The 23,336-nt window shown below is 38.5% G+C and overlaps 1 protein-coding gene across 1 annotated transcript in view; it reads right to left on the bottom strand.

Moving 5' to 3' along the window:
* The window catches only part of IL1RAPL1 (interleukin 1 receptor accessory protein like 1), a 736,319-nt gene that overhangs the window by 273,062 nt on the left and 439,921 nt on the right, over positions 1–23,336 (bottom strand). The window contains exons 5-6 of the mRNA XM_065652835.1: positions 8,045–8,231; positions 5,877–6,030 (exon numbers count right to left, since the gene is read on the bottom strand). Coding sequence (XP_065508907.1) covers positions 5,877–6,030; positions 8,045–8,231 — 341 coding nt within the window. The remainder of the gene's footprint in view (positions 1–5,876; positions 6,031–8,044; positions 8,232–23,336) is intronic.

Here is a 23,336-nt window from a genome sequence, read left to right as displayed (position 1 = left end):
TTGGCAGAGAAATATCAAATGTCTTCAAAATAGTTTTTTCACTCCTTGTGGAGCTGGGATTTATTGATGGAATTTGTTCTAAGCAATGGTTCATACAAATGTCATCATTTATTGATACTGCCTGGAGGCATGTTGGAGACTGTCCGTCACAAAGATACATAATTTCTTTGGTTTCAATTAATTATGTTTTCATTAATGCAGTAAAGCAATCAACTATCAATTTAATTTTCTACTTAAACTTTCACATTTGGAACATTTATTTTTCAGTTCCTGAATTGTAGTTTAATTCCTTTTTCTAAACAAGCAAACACTCTATTCCATCCCTTATTTATTCTATATATTCCATAATGTACATCTTGACAACCCAAACTGTTTTTCAGCTCACAGAAAAAGCCTAAGACAGACACCTAAACCTTGAATCTTTTCCTCTAAAGCATTGATTAAATGTACAGATGTAGCACAAAATCAGTAGTATTATGAGTAAACCTGTTCTGTTTAGTCACATAATATCACACAGATGGTATGAAGACCTGCAGTACTACCCAAGCAGTTTACTGATTTAGAGGTTGTTCTTACGTAGAATCCTAGAATCATACAATAGTTTGGTTTGGAAGGGACCTTTAAGGGTCACCTAGTCCAAGCCCCCTGCAAAGCAGGGACATCTTCACCCAGATCAAGTTGCTCAGAGCCCCATCCAACCTGACCTTGAATGTTTCCAGGGATGGGGCATCTAACACCTCTCTGGGCTATCTGGGCTAGTGTTTAACCACCCTCATTGTAAAAAATTTCTTCCTTCTATAGAGTCTAAATATACACTCTTTTAGGTTAAAACCAATACCCCTTGTTGTGTATTGATAAGGATCATTGCCGAAACACTGTGGCAAAACTAGTTCCTCCAGCCCCAGGATTGTCAAAGGCTAAAAGGAATCATGCCTCAAACATTGTAGCAGGAGATGACACATTCAGTACAGGGTGATCTGCGATTTACATATCAACGACAAGCTAATGAGCCACAGCCCAGGCTGGCTGGCTGATACCAGAGGTGGGGGACATGCCGGAGGGCACATAGCTCCATCTTCTGATACGCCCAGCTTGGCACACAAAGGGGAAAAGCTGAGACCCTTCAAAATGGCCCAAACTTGCCAAGACTTGTCAATCTTTCGCAATCACCCCTTCCCCTCAGACTTTCCTCTACTCGGAGGGCTATAAAAAAGCTCACCTAAAACAGCACTGGTAGGGAACCCACCACCCTTAGGACCCTCCGCCCACCAGCCTCGCCGCAGGAACTGGACCAGACACCGGAGGAAGCTGCGCTCCTGACCTACAAACCCCAGCATCCTCTCTGCAGGACACCAGAGCCCACACATCCTCAGACAAGTCTCGTCATCCATGCTGTGGAGCCATAAGAATGGCTGGATCCCTCACCCTTTTCTTTCTTCCTTTCTCTCTACTCCTTCCTTCTCTCCTTTTTTCTATATCCGTATTTCTTTGTCTCTGCTTCCGTGAGTGGTGATATCTTACTCTCTCTCTCTCTCATACCTTAGTTTTCCTTCTCTCTCTACCACTCTCTCAGTTCTGTGATATCATAAAATACTTTTGCCAAGTCACTAATCGCTGTAATTAGTATTTCCACCATGTGCTTTTAGTAAAACTCATAATCGAATTGGACCCCTGGACTGATGGTCTGTCATTCACTTCACATAACCGCGCAGAATTAACCCAGAGTTAACTCACATCTCATCTCAACTGTCGAGTCAGTGCGCATGTCACTTTCAGAGTTAACTCATCCCTCATCCCATCTGTTGGAACAGGACACCCCTTGTCCTAGCAGAGCAGGCCCTTCTAAAAAGTCTGTCCCAAATTTTCTTATAGAAGCCTTTTAAGTAATGAAAGGCTGCAATAACGTCTCCCCAGAGCCTTCTCTTCTCCAGGCTGAACAACCCTATCTCAGCCTGTCCTCACACCAGAGGTGCTCCAGTGCTCTGATCATCTTTGTGGTCTCCTCTGGCCCCTCTCCAACAGGTCCATGTCTTTCCTGTACTGAGGACTCCAGAGCTGGATGCAGGACTCCAGGTGGGGTCTCATGAAAACAGAGTAGAAGGCCAGAATCACCTCCCTTAACCTGATGACTATGCTTCTTTTGATGCAACCCAGGATACAGTTGGCTTTCTGGGCTGTGAGCATACATTGGTAGGTCTTGTTCAGCTTTTTGTCCACCAGTGTCCCCAAGTCCTTCTCCATAGGGCTGCTCTGAATCCCTTCACCCCCCAGCCTGTATTGGTGCTGGGGGTTGCCCCAACCCAGAGGCAGGACCTTGCCCTTGGCCATTCACATAGGTCCTTCTTGAGCTTGTCCAGGTCCCTCTGGATGGCATCCCATCCCTCAGGTTTGTCAACTGCACTACTCAGCTTGGTGTCATCTGAAAACTTTCTGAGGGTGCAGTCAATCCCACTATGTCATTGATGAAGATATTGAAGAGTACTGGTCCCTATACAGACTCCTGAGGGACACCACTTATCACTGAACTCCATCTGGACATTGAGTTGTTGACCACTGCTCTCTGGGTGTGACTATCCAACCAATTCCTCATCCACCAAACAGTCCATCCATCAAATACTTATTTTTCCAATTTACAGAGAAGGATGTTGTGGGGGACTGTGTCAAAGGCCTTACAAAAGTCCAAAGAGATGACATCTGTAGCCCTTCCCTTGTTCACTGATGTAGTCACTCTATCATAGAAGGCCACTATGACTTGCCCTTAGTGAAGCCATGCTGGCTGTCCCAAATCACCTTCCTGTCTTCCATATGCCTTGGAATAGATTCTAGGAAGATCTGTTCCATGATACTCCCAGGCACAGAGGTGAGGCTGATAGTTCAGTAGTTTTCAGGATCCTCCTTTCTACCCTTTTTAAAAATGGCTGCAATGTTGCCCTTTTTGCAGTCACTGGGGACTTCACTTGACTGCCATGCCTTTTTAAATATCATGGAGAGTGGTTTGGCAACTACATCAGCCAATTCCCTCAGGACTCTGGAATGCACCTTGTCAGGTCCCATGGGCTTATGTATATTCAGGTTCCTCAGGTGGTCATGAACCAGGAGGATGTGACAGGGGAGGTTTAAGTTGGATATTAGGTAAAGGTTCATCACCCAGTGGGTGGTGGAGCACTGGAACGGGCTCCCCAGAGAGGTAGTCATGGCTCCAAGCCTAGAGTATTCAAGAAGCATTTGGACAACACTCTCAGACACATGGTGTGAACTGTGGGGTTGTCCTAGGCAGGGACAGGAGTTGGGCTTGTTGATCCTTCTGAGTTCCTTCCAACTCAGGACATTCTACAATTCTATGATTCTATGATTCTCTTACAGTGGGAGGGACTTTTCTCCCCCAGTCACTGTCTTGCAGTCCATCCACTTGAGTGGTGTGGGAAGAAAGCCTGCCAGTGAAGACCGAGGCAAAAAAATCATTGAGTACCTCAGCCTTCTCCTCTTCTGCTGTTATCAGTTTACCAGTCGTGTTCATCAGGGGTGCACCCTTTCTTCAACCTTTCTCTTCTGGCTAACATACCTGTAGAAGCCCTTCCTACCATTCTTTGCAACTCTTGCCAAGTTCACGTCCAGCCATGCCCTGGCCTTCCTGATGCCATTCCCTACACAACTGGGCACTGTCCCTATACTCTTCCCAGGATACCTGTCCCTGCTTCCACTGCCTGTGCATTTAGTTCTTCTCCTTAAGTTCGACCACCAGGTCCTGACTCATCCATGCTGGTCTCTTGCTTTCCTTTCCTGATTTATTACACTTGGGGATTGAAAGCTCTTGGGCTCTATGGAAAGTGTCCTTAAAGATCTGCCAGCTCTGTTCTGCTCCCTTGTCCCAGAGGGCAGTTGCCTAGGGGGTCCTATTGACTAACTCCTTGAAGAGCTGGAAGTTGGCTTTCTTAAAACTCAGGGTCATGACTTTACTCTTCCCCTGACCCACATCCCTCAAGACTGTGAACTGCACCAGTCTATGATCCCTGCAGCCCACGCTGCCTCCAATCTTGACATCAACAATTAGCTCACTTGCATTCATGACCATAAGGTCCAGTATCGTATCCCCTCTGGCAGGGCTGTCTATTACCTGGCTTAAGAAGTTATGTTTAACATACTCTAGGAACCTCCTGTATTGCCTACAGCTCACCACGCTCCTTTTCCAGCTGATGTCAGGGTGGTTGAAGTCCCCCAGCAGGATAAGAGCCAGGGTTTGCACAGTTGGAAAATGTATAACCCTCTCCTTGTGCAGTCATTCATTTTTAGCACATCAAAATCAGTCAAGTGTCTTTTTGTCTAGTTAAACGTTAAATACTGAACTCCTACCTACACTGCAAGTGATGAATTATATTTTTTTAACTAATACTAGAAATAGTAACATACATCTGGAGCCAATGCTTTTTTCTTTCTCCTTTCTGTCAGCCTAAGTCTGTTTGGAATACTGCTCTGCAGTGGAGCCACCAACCGCAGCAACAGAAGGGATCACCTGAGGACTGAGGGCATACATACTTTTTGAACCCTTGTATCATATATTGAAAAAGATAATCGACAACTTCCTTCTGGTACGTATCGAATTCTTGAAAACTCTGTCTCTGCTTTCTTTATGTGAGAGTCAATCAGAGCATATGGATGTTTACTGTGAGGTTAATCACTAGACAGTAATTGTCTGTACTGACCAAATAAATCTATTCCACACAAAAGGAAAATTATTAAGAGATCCTGGATATTGAGCTTGAATAACTATGATTGATTACTTGAATTCTCTCAAAACAACATAAACAATAGGATTTCCAGACTAATCTACTAGAAGAAAATTACAAACCATAATTCACTATAATTTCTGATAATGTGGAGGGCAAATGGGAACCATCCAAACAGAAAGCAAACTTTTCACCATAAAAGGAAACTATTACTATTCAACCTAAGAGACAAGTACTGCTACTAGTAGTCAGTGTGCAATAAATTTATATATTAAATACTAAAAAGGAACAAGAAAAACCCACAGAACTCCTTCTCTAAGCTTTGTTTCTTGCTTTATTTGGTACCTAGAAGATTCAGTAACAGTGGAAGCATCTTTGTCAAGCATATGAATCTATTTCACCTCCAGTGAAAAATTCTGTTTCTGCTTTCTTTTAGGGAATATACAGTGGAACTACAGTGCATTACATAGGTTGTGATGTACTCCTTTCTTCCAATGTCATCCTATAATTCTAGAGGCTAATGTTCCACCTTAAGTATAATGTTCAGCTATATTCTTTACACGTTTGTAAACCAGAGGTTAGAGGTCTGGTGGGGAATTGAAAATTTAATGGACCGTTATTCATACTGCTCTGACACTGTAGACATTACTAGTGTGGTATACATTTTGTTTTCATCTATGATTGATTTTATGTATTAATATGGCAGTTTTAAATGCAGATTATTTAAAAACATCTTCTTAATTGAGATATTCTCATGTCCAAAGGTAATTAGAGGTACTGCTATTGGGTTATAGCTACAGCTGTTCTTATGTCCCAAGGCATTTAACCACATGAAGACGTACGACAGCCTTAATGATCTTCTATTACTTCTTGCTGAAGTTACCTGTGCCTTGTCCACATTTTCCATTCAAAACCAAGATGTACCCACAAGCTTTTGCAACAGACCAGAACTCAGACTTGTTCAAAATGTTACACATACTACTGTGAAGTAGTATGGACAGCTTTGATGTATCAACTGTTCATGTCTAGGCACATGGCAAAGTTTTGTGCAAAACCTGTTTATGTAGCTATGATGACTCAAATATGCACAACTGAAATCACAATATTAAATGTTTTTTCTAAAGATAAGAGATAGCAAGAGGCTGTAATTACCTGTCACTGTTAATTCCGTAGTTCTTCTGACAACAAAGAATCCATATTTTAACTCACAAGTGTAATTTCCAATGTCATCCTCTCTAACTTCCCGAATGACAAGAGTGTCCTTTTTAAATACAATACTTGATCGCCACGTCTTTGACTTGCATTCCTGTTTAAAGATAATATAACACTTCAGTGACTATGTTCTTACACTTAAATTGAATCACTGTTGACAATGCATCTCAAAGCTAAGGAGACAAGGCAAGAGCTCAGGGTAGTTATGAGCTTTCCACATATTAAATATTTGAAAATCCAGTTCAGTTAAGTGTTGCCTAAAAAGGAAGAGACTACAGAATTTTATCAGCTGACTTAATATCTGCTCTCTGATGAGAAAAAGGAGTTGATTACTTTGGTGGTTTTTTTTGACATTAGTTTGCTGAGGCGGTCCTATTTCATTTACTTATTGGTCATTATATCTGTGATCCATGACTGTTATATTATCAGTAGATAGAGCTTGTAGTTTTTTTAAGAAATTGATGAATAAAAAATATAGAGAAACGGAAGATGAGAATGAGAAGAAATGAGGATAAGTTATATATCTCTTTCTGAAAATATTTTAGAATCAAAGTTCTCCAAACTCTTAGCAATAAGTGATTTTTGCATCTACAAAAAACAAGTCAATATTTTAGTTTTTACTACCAAAATATTACTTTTTATGCTATGATAGAGAATATATATTTTTGCATGCATGTTTGTTTGGTCCCTAAAATAATTAATTTATTTTCACCTGAAGAACCTATGTAATGTATGAAATTGATTATTTCAATATTTTTAGCGGGTTTAGGTTTTTTGTTGTTGGTGGTATTTTTTTGGTTTTGTTTTGTTGTTTTTTTAATTGCAAACCATTATATATATAAGATATTGGAAAATGATATTGGTACTTTTCGTAACAAAAGGTCTTTTGATGGACTGTCACAAAGTATTTTACTTGATTATCTTATCTTTCTTTATACAGTAAGGGCTTTTTTAAATGTTAAAGTATCAGAGTTTGTTTTAGCTTATTCACACAAATACTGTCAATGAGTCTTAAAAAGCCAGTCTTTTGAGTTCTTATTTAAGAAGCCAGCCATAGTTTTAAATTAGATGAAAGTACAGGTATATTTTGTATTACAAATGCAATATCCAAGACAACTATAAGCAAATAATGGTTTACATATATCCCATCTTAGACATGCTTTCAGCTAATTCAGACAGAATCCTTCTAGGCCACATGTTTTTACTTCTTAGATAGCATAGTCTTGTGACCATATTTAAATGCATTTCTGTAATCAGGGAAATTATTAGACTTTTAAAAATAATTAAACACACAGTTAAAATAGGGCTTCCTATATGCACTGACATCTACAGATCTACATCTACAAAATACACAGAATCTAAATTTCAGATTTACCAAACTGTTGAGGACTTTACATTGTGGGCATTACAGTACTGGGATACTGAGTATTTTCTCTAAATGGTAAGAAACCCAGAATTCAAGTAACTTTTTATAGAAGCTCTAGTGAGCCACCCACAGGAAGCACTATCTGAAAGAACTTGGCTCCTAAGAAATGACCTAGAAATCGGTCAACAATAATGAATAAAGATATTGATAAAAACTAAGAAATCACTGATATTTGCAAGTAAAAGCTAGTATGTCAAGACCGAAGTTTTGGAAGTCTTTGCTGAATTTTATGCTGCAAAATTAAGACATTAATTCAGATAATAGCATGCATAGCTACTGTATTTATATTTGTTCAAAAAATTTTACATCTGAGTTATTAGAAACACACTCTTCAGCCTGATATAGCACAAGCAATTGCTGTATAAACAGCTCACATGGCTTTACCTTAGCATATCAAACCAGCCCAGACTGGTAATACTTTTCTTTTCTAGCCCTCTTGTTAGCAGGGAGCTGCCACTTCTTTTTAACATCCATAAACAGATGTTAAGAAAACATCATCTCTAAATTTTACCAAAGGAAGCATTTGAATATCTCTCAGTTCATTCTTTCCTGTCCTTGATTTTGTTGTTCATTCCTAACAAATCTTAAAATAATTCAAACTTCATATCATAGTTAGGTCATGAAAATCATCAGAACATTGCATAATATCTTATTGAAGGTGAAAATCTTTTGCATTCCTTACCTTATACCACAGAATTTCAGGCTCCCTAAATGGAAATAAAAAATCTTCAATTTCAGGACATGAGATTTCTTTGCTTTTGCTAAGTTCAGCCTTCTCAAAATATTTCATCTTTGAATTGTAGCAGAGTCCAGTGTCATTTTCACCCACCGTCAGTGCAATGGACACTTTCATGCAGTAAGTTGAGTTTCTGTAATGCAACAAAACCAGAAATAAAAGTCTAAAACAACAACAGCAACAAAGTCAACGTACATGACATTGGTTTTAAGTCATTATTTTCATCCCAAGCAAAAGATAGAAAAATCACTGTGTTTTGCTTGTATTTTATAGCTGTTCATGATAATTTTACTACTTCCTCAGCCATTAATTATAATATTTAGAAAGCATTTGCCTTACTCTAGTACTAAAGGTTTATCTCTCTCTTTTGTCAAACTCCTTCTAACATTACTGTCCTACTGTGTATTTGAGAACAAATTCCCCTAAAGTAAAAATGCAATAAGAGCTCTATGTATTTACCTGTAAAACTAGACAATCAACTTCCTGACTGATACTATTATGACAGTTCTCAGGGGTGAACAGATCATGATATAGCACCACAGGCAAATGCCAAATTGGAACTCAAGCACCACAACAAGAGCCACCTATTTATCATATCTGAGCATGCTTTAAAGTAGAAGTGGTAAACTTTTTGCAACCTTTAATTAAAATGAGTCTGTGACCATTCCAGTTATAGAATAAAGGATGCTTTAACCTAACAGACTGATAACTTGTGTACCTTAGCCTTCAACCCCCATATTTCCAGTTCAAAATGTTGCTTCTACACTACCTACAGCTTTCATTAGCTTGGGCTCTCCTGAAACTTGTTATTTTCTCTGCTGCTGGATGTTGATATGCCAGGCAGGAGAGACTAGGGAACATCGTCTTCTTTCCTACATTTCACTACAAACTTTAATTAGGCTCAAAGACAAAATTACTCAAAATTATTATTTTTTTTAATTAGAGTTTCCAGGTGGGCAGTAAATGAGTATGTAAAGCTGAGTACTCCTCAGGAACACACAGTGACAATGCAAAATTTCTTTCCTACTGTTTTGTAAATGCATTTGACCCCTGATCTACTGAATGAGGATCCCACAGAGAGCACTGAGGAAACATTCATTTTCTTGTTTCCATTATCAGAATCTATGAGCTGATTACTGATTTACAACACTCTCATGTTTATCAGGTATGGCAGAATCTCCAAATAAGATGGCTACATTTTCTCATTCTCTTTAGATTTCTTAATATCTGTTCCCTTTTCTTCTGTTCAAGAACAGGGGACATAAAACGCTTAAGAGCAAGGAATAAGAGGAACTTCATTCCAAGAATTCTATAGTCCAATTTTCTAGAGAAAATGTGAACCTGAAAAGGAAGGTATAAAAGTAACTATCAAATCAGAAATTATTCTTAGAAATGTAAATTCTGGAACAGAATGACCCTTAGCTATCCAGCTAATTCATGGACTTGTAAGGAAAACAAACACCAAATTTCTCCCTTAATGAAGATGCAAGTATAATTTATTACCCCATTCAAGAATCTGGCTGTATAAACCAAATAAATTTGTTAAAACTTCATGCAAAGCAAGAATGCATCCATTGAACATGGATCACTCTCGCTGCTTTTAAGCTGTTAAAAAGCTGATCACCATTCTTACTTGTAACTGTAATTTAAAACCATCCAGTATTTTAAAGGACACATTTTCATTGTTGTACTTTATGTTACTCCTCCATTAAGGTGCTACTTGGAATATTTATTTATTATGTGGCTTGAAAACATCATTAAAAGTCACCTAAGACAGGTTTTCCAAATTGGTAAAATTGTCTGTCTCTGTTTTTGAAAGACCTACCCCTTGGAAACAGGGAGAAGGTCTAAACAATCCATCAAGCTCTGAGAGTCAAGAGTACATTAACTAGACAAGAGGATTCTGTTTTTGGATCATAGGGAGCAATACATGGGAGGCATTGGATATTTAATTTACACATTTAAATATTCTCTTTTATTTCTTTCCATGTATTTGAACATTGTGTTGTGTTCATGTTACTCAACCTCATGATTTAGAATTTTCTAAAAGGAGCTTGGAGGGGAAAAAAAATATGCAAAAACCACTTAGCCGTCATCCCATTCTCTGAAGAAGCAAGCTAAATAAAATTGTCATATATGCGTGTTTTTTTTTGTCTTCCTTCAGTATTCAGACTGAATTGGCCAAAAATTCTGACTCATGTTTTGATCTACTAAGAGCTGTGTTCTGCAACAGTGGCAATGCCAACTGCCAGAGCTAGAATTCCTTGTGAGGCACATCCAAGTTTCCATCGCAACAGCAGATACTCTACCAGCTGCAGCTTAGGCTTCCTGCTCTGTAAGAACAGAGGTATTTTGGAAACATCTCAGAATGTTTAAATGCATTTTTTGAAAAGGATGTTGGTATTTAATGACTCAAAGTTGTGTGTGTCTGTTATTTGAGTGATATGGATATAAGCCTCCTGCAGGGAGAAGCAGAAATTGACTGGGCTTTAAGGTACTGATGTTCTAAACTGTCAGATAAAAGGTACTGAAACATTTTGGGTGGATACTTTGTCAGCTGAGTTCCCTAAAATAATTTTCTCTCACAAGCCCGAAGTATCATCAAGAAAACCTAAAGCTCCAGTTGCCCCCATTGACACAGACTTTCTTATTGCGACTCTAGGTACTAACTGCACTGTCAAACTGACTCATCTTGTACTCTGGGTCAGAAACCAAGGCTATTGGGATGAGACAAAACTCAAAAAGATGATATAAAAGGCAGAGCAACACAAACAGTATAAGGAAAGTAAACCAAGCTAAGGGGCTTATAGAACAGAAAAAGAGAAAGAAAATTAAACAGTCCTCAGGTGTGAATGGAAGAAAGAGGACATGAGTTGGCTGATTACAGCTGTATCATGATGGATACAGTAGGTGTGGAGCCCTTCAGCTAGCAGAAAAAGTAGCTGTCTGCATAGCCCTCTGGCAAGCATCCGTTTACTGCAGAGGGTAAAAAATATTCATGTGTTAGAACTAGGAAAAAAATCCGTATGCATCTTACTGGAGGCATCAGATCAAACAAACAAACCTATGTCATGAGTTTAAGGAAATTTTATAACCCAATGGAAACCGAATGATACATTCATTATTAAGACCAAATGCTGCAGTTTTTCTCCTCTTGTTCTTCAGTATAGTCCAAACTGTGGACATTTAGGTAGCTACAATTCAAAGCAGTAACAGTTTATAAACTCAAATCTGCAACAGCTACTTAAGTAAAATTTAGGCAATGAAAATCACAGAGGTTATGAATACATTGCAGATGGGTTACTAGAACTCTATGTACTTCCTTTTTCTTGTCCACAAGACTAAATTGCTTATTAGGACTAGGAAATAATTCATCTACTTGCTACCATGGATGAACAAAAATTATTCCATATGTTATGATAGAGGTTGCCCCAGTGTTTGACATGGACCCATGCAATCACTTTCACCTTAACATCATTTATCCACTACGGGTCTATAAGTGTTAAAGTAAAAACTATAGAGCAATCATATCTACTAACTAAACTGATTCTGTTATAGGCCTTTTAATTTTGTAGCCATTTATCAGCCTTAAAATTTTAGGGCCCATTAGCAATGGATGTGTGGTTGAATCTTGTGATAACAATGGGACAGAGAAGTGTATAAATGGCTTAAATTCTCAATGACTTCTGTATCCCAGGATTAGTTGCTTTAATGCAATGGTTAATCTTTTCTTATCTGACATTATGTGACCTCTTGGTTGTACAGCAGCCATGTGAAAGCATATAGAGCATTGACTAACAAGAGTGTTTAATAAAAAAGGAGACTTCTGGCTTCTGGTTTTCACCCTTTTATCTGCATGAAATGACATCCACTTCACCAGGTCATCTGTACTTATTTCACCTTAATGTTAGTTGATCTGCAGCTGTCATAGATGTTCATTCATATAGGATCTGTCATATGAGATAGACACCTTGATATTCAGATCTTCTGATAGAGTGTGACAGAGAAAAGAGGATAAAAGTTCTACATAGAGAATTAAAACAATATGACTAAGTTGGTGGAAGAGCACGAAGTATGTAAAAGTCTTGCAAAAAAAAAAAAAAAGTACAGCTGAGTAAAGAGGATATATTGATGAAAAGCAGGAAAACATAGGTTAAACAACCACAAATACAAGCACATTACAAAATCTCTTAATTCTCCAGACAGTGACCCAGAAGTCACGGCAACACCCTGAACACTCTGCTTAATTCATGACCTGTTAGTAGTTTTTAAAATAAGATCAATGCTTATTTACAGTCTTCTGAGATTCTCAATTACTATATACAGCTATCTCTTCTTTGAATTAATGGAATTATAGCAATTTGTAATAGATGGGCCTATTCCATACTTGTCTTCTACAACGAAATTCATTAAGTTGACTACTTTTCAAAAAACTTAAGATTGCAATTAAGTATTTCTACAAAACAAACTTGAAACTTGAAATAATATTAGCAACTAAAACTAATTTATTACTATCATGCATTCATCAGCTCAACGAGTTGTAGTACTTGTTGCTGTTTAAAAACTTCATTCTTCATATTATGCAATTAGAAATTAAAGTGAGCTAGTAGCGTAAAGCTTGGCATCTACCTACATAAGCCATACTTTAACATAATTACCAATAACAACGCTATTAAAAGGTTTTCTTCAGCTGAACTTTTGAGCGGAAGTACCTCCTGACATTCTGAAGAAAAATATTTCTTTTCCTTTCTCTGTTCCTTTTCTCTGCTTGAATTGACATCCACTTCAGGATGTTGTTTCTTTGAGACATAGGCTGGAAAATACACATATGCATTTCATGTTTTTTTCTGAATTGAAGAGAAGATGGTCAAAGTAGGAATAAACAAAGGAATACATCTTGCATTTTATGTATCTAGCATGGCCCACCTTATTCATATGGATCTCTACAAAGAGAAAAAAAAACAAAAACAAAACAAAAAAACCAACACCCACAAACCAAACCAAAACAACAACAACAAAACAGAGAAAAAAACACCTACACCGAAAGGAAACACTGTGTGGGAAAGTGTGGGACTGTACTGCTACAGTATGAGTCTCTATTGTTGTCCATATCTAGAAAAACAAAGACTAGTGAAAATATCAACAGTGCCCAAAGATGTATAGACTACTAGGATGCACAAGTAAAATTCTCTAATTTCAAGGTCTTAGCTTTTGAGTATATTTTCATGTCTGGAAAGGCAATGATATACATATTTCATATGTAGGTATTTTTCTTTCAGTCAAGTATTGTGATTATGAGAATATCACAGAGGATACACTTTTGGCCGCTATCAGTCAGTCAAATAGCAGCGAAGAAAATACGAGCTGTTGACAAAAATCATGAATGGTGAATTAACCCGCAAATACAGAAGTTCCACTGTTCTTATAGACACGGTTTAGACATGGACTTGGAAGTGCTAGGTTAATCCAACCAAAATGATACTATGATTCTAATATAAGGCTGAGATCTCATCTATTCATATACTTGTGAAACAGTTCCTTATCGAGTACAAATGTATAAATGATAAAAGCATACATCTGAAAATCTTCTTTCAAATGGATTTTTTTTCCCTTTTTTAAAAGAAGAAAGGCAAAAATCTGTACTGTAATCCAAAATATCCATGAATGGACATAGATCAACTTGTCAAACTTCAGACAAAACAGTATACAAAGAACAGCTTTGAAAAGCTTAAAGAAGGAGTAGAAAGTTTGAGAATCAGTTTGCTTTAGTAAGATTAGATTATCTTTGTTGGTTGTTTTGATTTCTTTGGGTTTTCCAAAAGCTTTGAGTTTATGAAAGCATGAAAAAACCCCATCTTTCTGCTTCATAAAATTAGGTTATTAATCTTGTTTGGAAGACTTTGGAAAAATCTTCACAGAAGTCTGTGAAGACAAATTTCACTTACAGCTGAAAATTAACTTTGCCTCATTCTGTCCCACGTGAAAGAATACAAGGAATATGGATTAACTATACTTTTCTAGAAAAACAGGGAATTTTTCTTCATGCTTATAGCATAAATATATACCTCACTTCTCTTTTTAGAATCATGGAATCATTTTGGCTGGAAGAGACCCTAAAGGTCACCGAGTCCAACCATAACCTCACTCTGGCACGAAACCATGTTTTAAAGATAATTATATAAAAATCTCTTATAGTTGATTTATACTTTTTTTTTTTTTTTTGGTAGTTCTGAGGAGGTTTCATGTATTTTTTTCCACTGCATTGTTAATTTGATCCTATATTTCACCTGCTAAACAGGAACTGATTACGTGGAAAGCATCTCCTTTAAACTTGGTGAAACACCAAGCATGAGAGAAGAAAAAAGGATGAATGTATTACTTTGCAGAGAAAAAAAAAAAAAAAAAAATCTCCAAAAAACAGCATTTGACCATGCAAGTTATGAGTTAATGGTAGTATGGAGACAAAAACACACACACAAAACCCCACAAATGAAATTTTGAGCTATCAAAAACCATTATCAACTATTTCTTAAAATAAAAAAATAATAGGCAGATAATCAACAAGTAGTAGAAATAAATTTCCTACTGATTACATATTGAGTCACTGTATTAAATTCTTTATCAGGTAGGCAATAGACAATAGTAACTTCCAGGTTAAAAAAAAAAAAAAAAGAAACTAGTATATAAAAGATATGTATGTTTTTTTCATTTGGCTTTGCCTTCCATTTTTGTGTTGTGTCTGAGTCCACTGAAGGTATGTGTTCAGGAACATGAGTTCACTGAAGGTATGTGTTCAGGAGCATTCTACATATCACCTTCACACTTTACATTTTGCCAGGCTGCTGAGCTTCCATGCCACTGGAAGATATGGAATCTCACAACATTGGATGTGGGATGTATGTATATATATTTTGCCCTCATGGAAGCCATCTGGGGGCAGCAACTTACACATCACCACAAGAAAAAACAGGGAAGGAAACTGTTCCACTATTTCTAAATTCTACTATGTCAAATATTTCCAAAACTTTTTTGACCTTCATATAATATATTGCAATTATATTTTTGTACACTTACATTTGCTTAAGTAAGGTCTAAAATAAGTCTTGAAAATAAACACTGGTCAGCAGTGACGGTAGCAATAATGCCAACAACATTTTGAAATTAATACCTTCATAGGCCTATCACCATGCAAAAAACTGTTTCTACTTTCCCTATCATTACAGTAAGCAAACTATTAAAAAAAAAAAAAATACACACAGGCACAGATAAGAAATTAATAGGCAGTAACACCAAAAAGCTTGGTGGTTTTGACACAATATGTTACTCCAGACTTTTTTTTTTTTTAATACTATTGTACATAGGCGAATGTGGTATCTTTTAACCCAATACAAAAGTGTCAATACATCTACACAACATGAAAATACAATGAATGATTACATTAGGAAAAAAAAAGACACATACATTTTAATTCCTACTGTTATATTCAATTTTGTGTGTAATAATATGTAGCACATAAAAAAAATAAAAGTCATTGTAAATTCTCTATGAAAACAAATTAAAGGAGGAGGTGACAAAATTACTGGAAGTCTCACAGTCAGCACAATGTTCAATGTTTAAATCCTAGAGACTCAACTAACTTGCTAACTTTTGTGTCTAGAAACAGAAGAAAGGTCAATCTGAATTAACTTTATTTCATTTTTGATACAGCAAGATAATGAAGACAACACAGAACACTAGCAATTGCTAATAACATATTGTTAATAGTTTTTCTTTTCCATTACCACTGACTAGTGATACCTGTGCCATGTTACCAAATGTAATTATATTTAAAGCAGTTACAGATCCATTTCAACTGAATTCAGTTACCTTCAAATGCTACAATATTATTAATAACTTTTTCATACATACACAAATGTATCCTAACTATTTCTGTCTAACTTGGTGCCATTAAATTTAAAAGAGCCTAAAGCAGCAATACAGATCATCTACCAATTTACAGATCGTAGCAGTCAAGAGCCTGTGGGGAAGGCAGAGTCCGAAACTAAGAATCTTAATATTAAAAAAAGATTTTTTTTTTCCCATATGATGTCTAATCTGACATTTTGACTGTTCCTAGTCACTCTATCTGCTGTGATGTAGTTGCTTTGAAAAAATGGCACCTGTACTGGCTAAACTAACTATGCTTTAACTCACTTATTGAAGGTCCCTTCCAAGCCTAACTATTCTATGATACTATGATTGCATGAGACTTTCCACAGGGTTCTTTTTTCAAGGCAACTTGTCAGAGGCAAAAGAACAGGAGAAGGAGGAGAAAGAGGATACTCATTGGAGAAAACAGACAAGAGAACACATACAGAGCAAGAATAGTTTCTCTAAACTAGCACTTACAATATTGACATCTATATTTAAAGGAATTGCTTAGAGAACTAGGCACTTAAACCAGAATTTCTTTATAAAACAGATCTTTAAGATGGGCTAGACAGGTTACTCTTATGAAACGCCACGTTTTTCCTGCATTGAATAAAACCCAGTAATTTTTAATCTCCTCTTCAGCCTCACCAGAGGCAGCGATGGATTTATACAGCTCAGTGCTCCGCAGGCAGATCCCTCAACATACCTGTTCATGGCAGAAGGAGGGAAACTGGGACTCTGTTACTCGTCCGTGCTTTGCCATGCTGTCATGGTTTAGCCCTGGCCAGTAACTAAGCACCATGCAGCTGCTTGCTCACTCTCCCCAATTGACTCCAGTGGGGTGGGAGAGAGAATCAGAAGGCTGAAAGTGAGAAAACTTGTGGGCTGAGATAAAGACAGTTTAATAAGTAAAGCAAAAGCTGCACACGCAAGCAAAGCAAAACAAGGGATTCGTTCACTACTTCCCATCAGCACGCAGGTGTTCAGCCATTTCCAGGAAAGGCGGGTTTCATCACATGTAATAGGTACTTAAGAAGACAAATAACATCACTCCAAATGTCCCCCCACTTCCTTCTTTTTCCTCCAGCTTTATATATAGTGCATGACGTCATATAGTATGCAATATCCCTTTGGTCAGCTGGAGTCTGCTGTCCTGGTTGTGTCCTCTCCTAGCCTCTTGTGCACTTGGTTCCATCTTGTATGAGAAGCTGAAAAGTCCTTGACTACTTAGCAACAACTAAAACATCAATGTGTTATCAACCTTATGCTCATACTGAATCCAAAATGTGGCACTATACCAGCTGATAGGACGAAAATTCACTCTATTCCAGCCAAAACCAGTGCACATGCACATCCTTCACCAGCACAACAATTAAGGGGAGTATAGCATACAGCTTATACAGAAGACACACTGTCTCTGGGAGAAGAAAGAAGTGCCCTTTGGAAAGTTCTCACACTCCCCTGAAGAGGGAATTTCAACCTAATCCCTGTTTTGTTTCATTGTAGAGTGCAACTAACTTGCTTTCTGTGTGAAGAAGCAGTTCCTTTCATCAAAGGTGTTCAGGATAAGAATATCTTCATCTAGTACACAAAGTCAGCATTTGAAGGAGGGATGAACAGGGCAAACAGACCTCTCTTGATCCTGCCATTGATCATGAGGCACAACAACATTTTTCTGCAGTTCTAAATAAGGTGCAGTGGAACTGCAGTACGATAATAATACCTACCAAATTCAGCCAGACCCCTTAACAATGTTTTTTTATTTAAGACAGCAGCCTGAAGGCTTTGCATCACTTTGCATATCCTTTATTTCTCCTCCATTTTCAAGGGACGTAATACTTGTAGTACACGGCATGTCATGACACTGGATTTTTGCATGGTATTTTAAACATGATGAATAATAAGGAAGTTAACTGGCAGCAGAGCAGACACTCTTTCAATGTACATCATGACAGCAAATTCACTTTTTACCCTTTCATTAGCATTACTAGAAAAATTGCAAGCTTTGCATTAATAGAGTTCAGTTGTTTGTTCTAAGTCATGTATTATGCTATTTACCAGGATTAAAAAAAAAAAAAACAACCAAGAGCAAACAGGAAGGAAAAAAATATCTGTGTTTCCCCTCATTGTACAAGATGAGTTAGGAAAGTAACTTTATTTCCATCTCCTCCTAAACTGGACACTAAAAAACAAAGTCTGAGAAATGTCTTTTCTTCACAATATTTTAAATTTTATTAAATTGACTTGGCCACTGATGTCAATATCCACTTTCTAGAAAACAGTCCACCCCATTTCAGGTGAAAACTTTTGTTGACTTCCATTAATTACTTTTTTCATATTTTTGTAGACACAATTTGGTCCATTTTCTGTCAAGTAACTTCTTTTAGAGTTATTAAGATGCCTGAAAGCTGGAGAGAAAAGCATTCATTCAAGAGAAAAACAAAACCACATTATTGATAAGCTACTTGCACTCTTGGCCAGTGTCTTCAGAGGCTCTTTGTCAGCTTTAAAACTTTCATACAAAAATTTTTAAAGCCTTTAGGTGGAAGTGGGCTTGTTTGAGGACACGCTTAAGGCCTTGGGCAGGCATGGTAAGGGAGGAAGGCCAATGTACCCTAGTGCAACCCGAATTCCTGCCACACAGTGAGGTCCCCTTGGTGGTGGGGTCTGATGACCTCAGTAGTCTGTGGCTTCTGGACCATTTCTTCAGGATACAAGTTTTCAAACCTTTTATCCAAGGTTCCCTTTTTTTTTTTTCTTTTCCCCAAAACTCTGGAATGGCTTGCTCCCACACTCTCTGACTCTGATAGCTAAAATGACAGATGACCTTTTCCACAAAGCTTCCAGAGCCAACAGAGCTGCAAGTGCCAAGCAGTGCTGCAGGAGCAGGTGAAGAGAGAAGACAAGTGGAGGGTGATGGACAGAAGCTGGATGGAATTTTCCTCTGTGCTTTAGAAATTATATCCTGCTTCCACACCCTGGGTGGCCAACCCAGTTTGAAAACTGCTTTTGACCTCAATTGAATTACATAAGCAGTGATTTCTTCCCTCAAGGGTCACCTAGTTATGTGCATGATACTATGAAATAACTCACTGCACATGAGCCTCCAGGACTATTTGAATATCAATGGTCTGCAAGATGTTTTTTTTAATATGTTTGAATTAGTCACACCAGAAAATACTGTTTGGTTTTAGTGCCCACTTCCATTCTTGGAAGCCAAAACTTTCACATTTTTTCTTCTTCGAACACAAGTGGTACATGATGCCACGCCAAGTTTCACTTTTTCCTGTCCAACGCAGCCAAAAAAGAATGTCAAAGAATAAAGTCTAACTCTGTTAGAATAATGCTTTCCTTGTGTTAGAGGGAGCTACTGACCGAAGTGAAAGGCCTTTTATTGATGTTCAGAGCAATAAAAATGAAATACAAATTATCCTTTAGAAAGGGAATTGAAGTTTCTCATCCTTAAAGTACCTTAAAGCTTCTTTTGTAAATAAGCTAGAAAAAATGTATATGTGTACACTTTTATGTTATTGACTTCTCTGTATGATCTCTGTCTCTTTTAAGGTCTAAGTGAAACTTATCCCTTTCTGAGAGCTGGAATTGATCTGATATTGATTTCCACATTTCAATAAAAACTCACTTTTTTAGTAGAAAATACTTGAAAAAAATTATGACAATAATCTTAATTAAGAATTGTACTAGTGATGGATGACATGGATGACACAATTGCATAAAATTAAATAATTTCCCCATTAAACTTTTTATTTAAAATTAGAGCTTCCTTTCAGATAACTTAAAAAAATAAATCCATACTCCTACAGTACAGGAATATCTAAATATTCCTATAGTATAACTCTGTGCTCCTACAATATAGGAATATATTCCTAAATACACTTTATTTGAACTTCAAGCTTTCTTTCAGTGAAGCTTAAAAGAAAACTCCCATGTTCTTACAACACATATTACTATACTGTATGTGTCTATACATATGTATATGTATGAAGCAGTCATATGGGTATATGAAGGATTCCAGTAATTGTAAAACTAATCAGAGAGACTAAGCGATTTAAGGTAGTTATCATATAAAGGTTTTTTAAAGCATATGAATACTACACCTACATGTTATTCATTGCAAGTAAAGCTCGATTTTTAAAATAACATTCTACTCAAATATTTGGTATGTGAACTCCTTCACAGAATAGCTCTTACACATGGATTGCAAATAAAGATGTTAGAGGTGCTTAAAAAAGATGGGAATCATTTAAAAAAAATTGTACTGTACAGAGTATATAGGGTGAGCACAATATGGATTACCATTAGTCTGAATTTAATCACACATTTAATATTTTAGTGATATTTACAAATTTACTGCTAAATTAGCTACTCATTCCAGTGAGGCTTCCCAGGATTGTTAGTGAAGAAATTTGGACCAGTGAGTCATAAAGTGCTAAAAAGGAGATGTGTCAGAAGGATACTAAATGTCTTCTCTGCAATAGATCAATGTATATTACTAAAGGAGATAGAAGTATGAAGAGCTGTACGAGTGTAGCCTTATAGATGAAAATCCCTTTAGCCTTCTACAAACTGTGGTAAGGAGATAATACCTTAGCATGAAATCCCTCTAGGTAGACTGTCTCCTCAAAATTTAGGAGACAATGGCACTTGATTTTTCTTGGGAACCACTGGTGATGAGAGTAAATTTTAAACCTTACTTAGCACCATATGCCAGAATAGCAGAGTTTTATTATTCCTCTCATTTCTTCCATTTATAGAATCACAGAATCACAAAACGTTTGAGGTTGGAAGGGATCTCTGGAGGTCATCTAGTCCAAAGCCCCTGCTCAAGCAGGGCCACCTAGAACTGCTTACCCAGGAACATGTCATTTTGAATACTTCCAAGGATGGAGACTTTATAACCTCAGTCACCCTCGCAGTGAAAGCTGTTTCCTGATGCTCAGACAGAATCTTCCATGTTTCAGTTTGGGCCCATCTCCTCTGGTCCTATCACCAGGCACCACTGGAAAGAGCCTGGCTCCGTCGTCTTTGCACCCTCCCTTCAAGTATGTATACACATTGATGAGATCCTCCCTGGGCCTTCCCTTCTCTAGGCTAAACAGTCACAGCTCTCTCAGCCTGTGCTCATAGGAGAGATGCTCCAGTCCCTTAATCATCTTCATGTATCTTCATTGGACCTTCTCCAGTCTGTCCATGCCTCTCTTCTACTGGGGAGCCTGGAACTGGACACTGCATGCCAGGTGTGGCCTCACCAGTGCTGAGTAGAGGGCAAGCATCACCATCTTCAATCTGCTGGCAATACTTTGTCTAATGCAGCCCAGGTTATCATTAGTCTTCCTTGCTGCAAGAGCATACTACTGGCTCATGTTGAGCTTGGTTTCCACCAGGACCCCCAGGTCCTCTTCTGCAAAGCTGCATAGATTGTTATTCATGGAATTACAGAATGACACAGAATCACAGAATGTTAGGGATCGGAAGGGACCTCAAAAGATCATCTAGTCCAATCCCCCTGCCAGAGCAGGAACACCTAGAGGAGGTTATACAGGAAGGCATCCAGGCAGGTTTTGAATGTCTCCAGAGAAGGAGACTCCACAACCTCCCTGGGCAGCCTGTTCCAGTGTTCTGTCACCCTCACTGTGAAGACATTTCTTCTCATATTTAAGTGGAACCTCTTGTGTTCAGTTTGTACCCATTGCCCCTTGTCCTATCATTGGTTGTCACTGAGAAGAGCCTGGCTCCATCCTCGTGACACTTACCCTTTACTTATTTATAAACATTAATGAGGTCTCCCCTCAGTGTCTCTTCTCCAAGCTAAAGAGACCCTGCTCCCTCAGCCTTTCCTCATAAGGGAGATGCTCCACTCCCTTCATCATCTTTGTTCCCCTACGCTGGACTCTCTCAAGCAGTTCCCTGTCCTTGAACTGAGCGGCCCAGAACTGGACACAATATTCCAGATGCGGTCTCACCAGGGCAGAGTAGAGGGGAAGGAGAACCTCTCTCGATCTACTAACCACCCTCCTTCTAATACACCTCAGGATGCCATTGGCCTTCTTGGCCACAAGGGCACAGTGCTGGCTCATGGTCATCCTGCTGTCCACCAGGACCCCCAGGTCCCTTTCTCCTACACTGCTCTCTAACAGGTTGTTCCCCAACCTATACTGGAACCTGGAGTTGTTCCTGCCCAGATGCAAGACTCTACACTTGCCCTTGTTATATTTCATTAAATTTTTCCTCGCCCAACTCTCCAGCCTGTCCAGGTCTCACTGGATGGCAGCACAGCCTTCTGGTGTGTCAGCCACTCCTCCCAGCTTGGTGTCATCAGCAAACTTCCTGACGGTGCACTCAATTCCCTCATCCAAGTCACTGATGAGTATATTGAATAGTACTGGTCCCAGTACTGATCCATGGGGGACTCCACTAGGTACAGGCCTCCAACTAGATTATGTCCCATTGACCACAACTCTCTGGCTTCTTTCCTTCAGCCAGTTTGCAGTCCACCTCACTACCAGATCATCCAGTCCACACTTCCTCAGTTTAGCTTGGAGGATGCTGTGGGAGAATGTGTCAAATGCTTTACTGAAATCAAGATAGACCACATCCACTGCTTTACCATCATCTGTCCACCTGGTTATGTCTTCATAAAAGGCTATGACATTGGTTAAGCATGACTTCCCCTTGGTGAAGCCATGTTTACTGCTCCTAATGACCCTCTTATCCTTGATATGCCTTGAGATGGTGCCAAGGATAAGTCGTTCCATCACCTTTCCAGGGATGGAGGTGAGGCTGACCGGTCTATAGTTACCCGAGTCCTCCTTCTTGCCCTTTTTGGAGACCGGAGTGACATTTGCTTTCCTCCAGTCCTCAGGCACCTCTCCCGTTTCCCATGACTTGGCAAAGATGATGGACAGTGGCCTAGCAACAACTTCAGCCAGCTCCCTCAGCACCCGTGGGTGCATCCCATCTGGACCCATGGATTTATGGATGTCCAGATTGCTTAACTGGTCCCTAACCCAGTCCTCATCAACTGAGGCAGACTCCTCCATTGCCCTGCCTTCCTCTGGGGCCTCAGGTGTACGAGGCTCCTCAGGACAGCCTCTGGCAGAGTAGACAGAGACAAAGAAGGCATTCAGTAATTCTGCCTTCTCTGTATCTTCTGTCACCAGGGCACCCACCCCATTCATCAGTGGGCCTACATTGCCTCTGGTGTTGGTTTTATCTGCCATGTATTCGAAGAAGCTCTTTCTGTTGTCCTTGACCCATCTGTTTTCTAGGGCTTGTTTTACTGGATGGTGGTACAGGTAAACTGTTAAAG

This window comes from Caloenas nicobarica, chromosome 1 (genome assembly GCF_036013445.1).
Source record: "Caloenas nicobarica isolate bCalNic1 chromosome 1, bCalNic1.hap1, whole genome shotgun sequence".
Taxonomy (NCBI): Eukaryota; Metazoa; Chordata; class Aves; order Columbiformes; family Columbidae; genus Caloenas; species Caloenas nicobarica.
The sequence above is the reverse complement of the archived record's forward strand: the minus strand, read 5'-3'. Positions and strand labels throughout refer to the sequence as shown.